The 3,768-nt window shown below is 47.5% G+C and overlaps 1 protein-coding gene across 1 annotated transcript; it reads left to right on the plus strand.

The window, feature by feature from the left end:
* Positions 1–1,921: 1,921 nt before the first annotated feature.
* rxfp3 (relaxin family peptide receptor 3) lies at positions 1,922–3,189 on the plus strand. Its single transcript, XM_057819432.1, has one exon. It carries the CDS (start codon positions 1,922–1,924, stop codon positions 3,137–3,139), a length of 1,218 nt encoding a protein of 405 aa, XP_057675415.1. The 3' UTR covers positions 3,140–3,189.
* Positions 3,190–3,768: the final 579 nt, after the last annotated feature.

Raw genomic sequence — 3,768 nt, forward strand, 5'->3', positions numbered from 1 at the left:
TCCGAGATAAAATACATAATGGCTGACTTTTGAAATTGACATTTCTTCAGTAAACCTTCCATTAGCACAGCTTTCATCAATTCAAAGTTCCATTATAATGGAAAAGCTTGCTATAATTATGCACTTATAGCTCTACTCTAAGGTGCTCGAAAAATAATTTCAACCCATTATAAAAATATGTTTTTTTTTGTTAATTTTTGTTGCAGTTTTATCGCTTATATATACTGTATATAGGAAAGTCAATTACATGAAATGACACTTTTCGGCCACCAGGGAGGGCCTGGACCCCCTGGAACCCCCTTAAAATCCGCTTACGCCTGCCAGTGGCGCCACCAGGAGGTGGCCACGGCCACCCCTATAAATTGGTTGGCCACCCCACTGGCCACCCCGCTTGCCAGTATGTCGTTAGATTGTTGTACCATCAGTTATGCATTTCTTCCCAAATGAATGCATTTATTTTGTTTAGTTAAATGTAGGGCTGTCAAATTTATCACGTTAACGGGCGCTAATTATTTTTTTTTAATTAATCATGTCAAAATATTTATCGCACTTAACGCATTCGCGGAACAACTCATTCACGCATTGCCACAAACAGCCTACAATGGCGCCGTTTTACTTATATTCAGAGATAAGAGGCAGAGTGGAGTAGATACAAGCATTCATTGGGGCCGTGCTTTTAATTGGCAAAATCTTTGTCATCTCTCCCACAGCAACTATAAATATTGTGGGAAGCAAGGTGGGGAAGAATGACAGGAGTTGATCTTTTCCTTTACACCCTGTAGTGTACCCAACGCAGAGAAGATGTAGCATTTGCAGCCACTACACACAGTCATGGTTGCACCACTTCCCATCATGCATTTGGGCAGAACAGTTAGGTCGCTACAGTATCATTTACTGAAAGCTCAACAAATACACTAGATGGCAATATTTAGTCACAATATACAAACTCACATTTATCCTTTAAGAATCACAAGTCTTTCTATCCGTGGATCCCTTTCACAGAAAGAATGTTAATAAAGTTAATGCCATCTTGTGGATTTATTGTTATAATAAACAAATACAGTACTTATGTACAGTATGTTGAATGTATATATCCGTCTTGTCTTATCTTTCCATTCCAACAATAATTTACTGAAAATTATGGCATATTTTAGAGATGGTTTGAATTGCGATTGATTATGATTAATTAATTTTTAAGCTGTGATTAACTCGATTAAAAATTTTAATCGTTTGACAGCCCTAGTTAAATGTACACCTTATGCCTAATATATACATAACACAATAAAACAGAATTGTTGTGGAACTCAAAATGTTGACTGGACAGTTATGGACTATGCACATTAAATCATTAGTAACATCAAATATTACACAATAGACCAAAGTATATCAGTAGCCGTGTTTTTCTGAGTTTTCCCCTGACATTTTTACTGCAATAATATAATGTAAACCTGAAATTATGGCTTTCAGTTTTGGCCACCCCAAGATTTTAAGTGGCCCCATCTAGCCACCCCTATGAAAACTTTCTGGAGGCGCCACTGACGCCCCAAACCCCCCCCCCCCCCCCCCCCCCCCCGTTCACCCAATCTGTTTGGTTTTATTAATGTTCCATCCCGAGCTAAAAGTGTACATGCAGATTATTCTGTTATATCGTCCCTACCAATGCTGAGACCAAACCTACGCGCTTAATTTCAAGGCAATATATTTCCATTGGTTATCCTTTCATTACGTGACAGTGAAGTGATGCGGCGGGGACTATATTAACTCCCTGTAAAAGAAAGGGTCAGCCTGATCGCTCGCTGCACTGCGAAGCCATCACCACAAAAGGACTCACTCACTGCTTTTTGGGCTCGCCCGGGTCGCCCCTAGCGCACGCGTGCGTGTTGGGTGGGTGGGGAGCACTATATTTGCGTATTGTGGTACAATGTCCGGGGAATCGTCAGAGGAAGGTTCGGCGTGGAGCGCCAACGCCACCACCAACCGCTCCTCGTGCGACCCCCACCTCCACATCTCTGACTGCGGGTCCGAGCCGGGCTTGGACGGCGCCGCGGCGTTGCGCGTCGTCATATCCGCCGTGTACTCGCTGGTGTGCGTGCTGGGCCTGGTGGGCAACTTGCTGGTGCTCTACTTGATGAAGACCAAGCGCGCTTGGAACAAATCGTCCATCAACCTGTTCGTCACCAGCTTGGCGCTGACCGACTTCCAATTCGTGCTGACGCTTCCTTTCTGGGCGGTGGAGAACGCGTTGGACTTCACGTGGCTCTTCGGGCGCGTCATGTGCAAGGCTGTGTCCTACGTGACGGCAATGAACATGTACGCCAGCGTCTTTTTCCTCACGGCCATGAGCGTGGCGCGCTACAGTTCCCTGGCGTCGGCGCTCCACAGCCGGCGTCGACGGCAGCTTCTATTGCCGCAGCTTCGGCGGTGCGGCGGGGCGCCCTTGGTGGCCGCCTTCATTTGGGTGGCTGCAGCCTGCGCCGCGCTGCCGCACGTCGTCTTCTCCACCACCGTGCGCGTGTCGGGCGAGGAGGACCTGTGCCTGGTTAAATTCCCGGAGAGGGAGGGCACCAGCGCGCAACTCTGGTTGGGACTCTACCACTCGCAGAAGGTTCTCCTGGGCTTCGTGGTGCCTCTCATCATCATCTCGGCTTGCTATCTTCTGCTTTTACGCTTCGTGGCAGCCAACAACGACGCCAACACGGCGAGCGCCAAGAGGCGGGCCAAACTGACTAAGTCGGTCACCATCGTGGTGCTCTCCTTCTTCTTGTGCTGGCTGCCCAACCAGGCGCTGACGGCGTGGGGCATCCTCATCAAGCTGAACGTGGTGCATTTCACCTACGAGTACTACACCACGCAGGTGTACGTGTTCCCCGTGTCCGTGTGCTTGGCGCACTCCAACAGTTGCCTCAACCCGGTGCTGTACTGCCTGATGCGTCGCGAGTTCCGCAAGGCGCTCAAGAAACTCTTCCGCAGGATCGCCTCGCCCGCGCTCACCACCCTCATTAGACCCATCACTGGCACCACCAAACCAGAGGCGAACGAACGGGGGGATGGCCAGAATGCGGCGGCAGCGGCGGCTATCTCTGGGGGACCCAGGGAGCCCGAGGGAGTGCTCTTCTACCCTCCAGGGGCGACAATGTGAAGCGAGAGACTAAAGACGTGCGTGGCTTTAACCTTTTACAGTGCAGGAAAACCTACCGTTCAAATATATGATTTTGGATCAAAAACTTGTATATAATAATTATTTTGAAAAAAAAAAAAAAATCTCCATCCATCCATCCATCCATCCATCCATCCATCCATCCATCCATCCATCCATCCATCCATCCATCCATCCATCCATCATCCATCCATCCATCCATCCATCCATCCATCCATCCATCCATCCATCCATCCATCCATCCATCCATCCATCCATCCATCCATCCATCCATCCATCCATCCATCCATCCATCTTCTGCTTTATCGGATATTTTGGAATTGATGAGATGATAGTATAAACCAAGGGCGTAGGTTTGCATAGGGACGGTAGGGACAAGACACTATCAGCTTTTCAGGATGCTCAAATTGTCCCCACCATCTTATTTGCATTATATAATGACTTCCGTTATATAGGTCATTTAAATTGTCCTTCCATACGTTGTATGCATGCATACAACTTCTATGCATAGAAGTGACCCTACCATGATTACCATATTTTTCGGACTATAAGTCGTAGTTTTTTACAATGTTTGGCTGGGGGTGTGACTTATACTCTGGAGCGGCTTATGT

This window comes from Corythoichthys intestinalis, chromosome 17 (genome assembly GCF_030265065.1).
Source record: "Corythoichthys intestinalis isolate RoL2023-P3 chromosome 17, ASM3026506v1, whole genome shotgun sequence".
NCBI lineage: Eukaryota > Metazoa > Chordata > Actinopteri > Syngnathiformes > Syngnathidae > Corythoichthys > Corythoichthys intestinalis.

Bases quoted from the DNA above. Each gene is read 5' to 3' on its own strand.
- rxfp3 (XM_057819432.1), top strand. From the start codon at position 1,922: ATGTCCGGGGAATCGTCAGAGGAAGGTTCGGCGTGGAGCGCCAACGCC.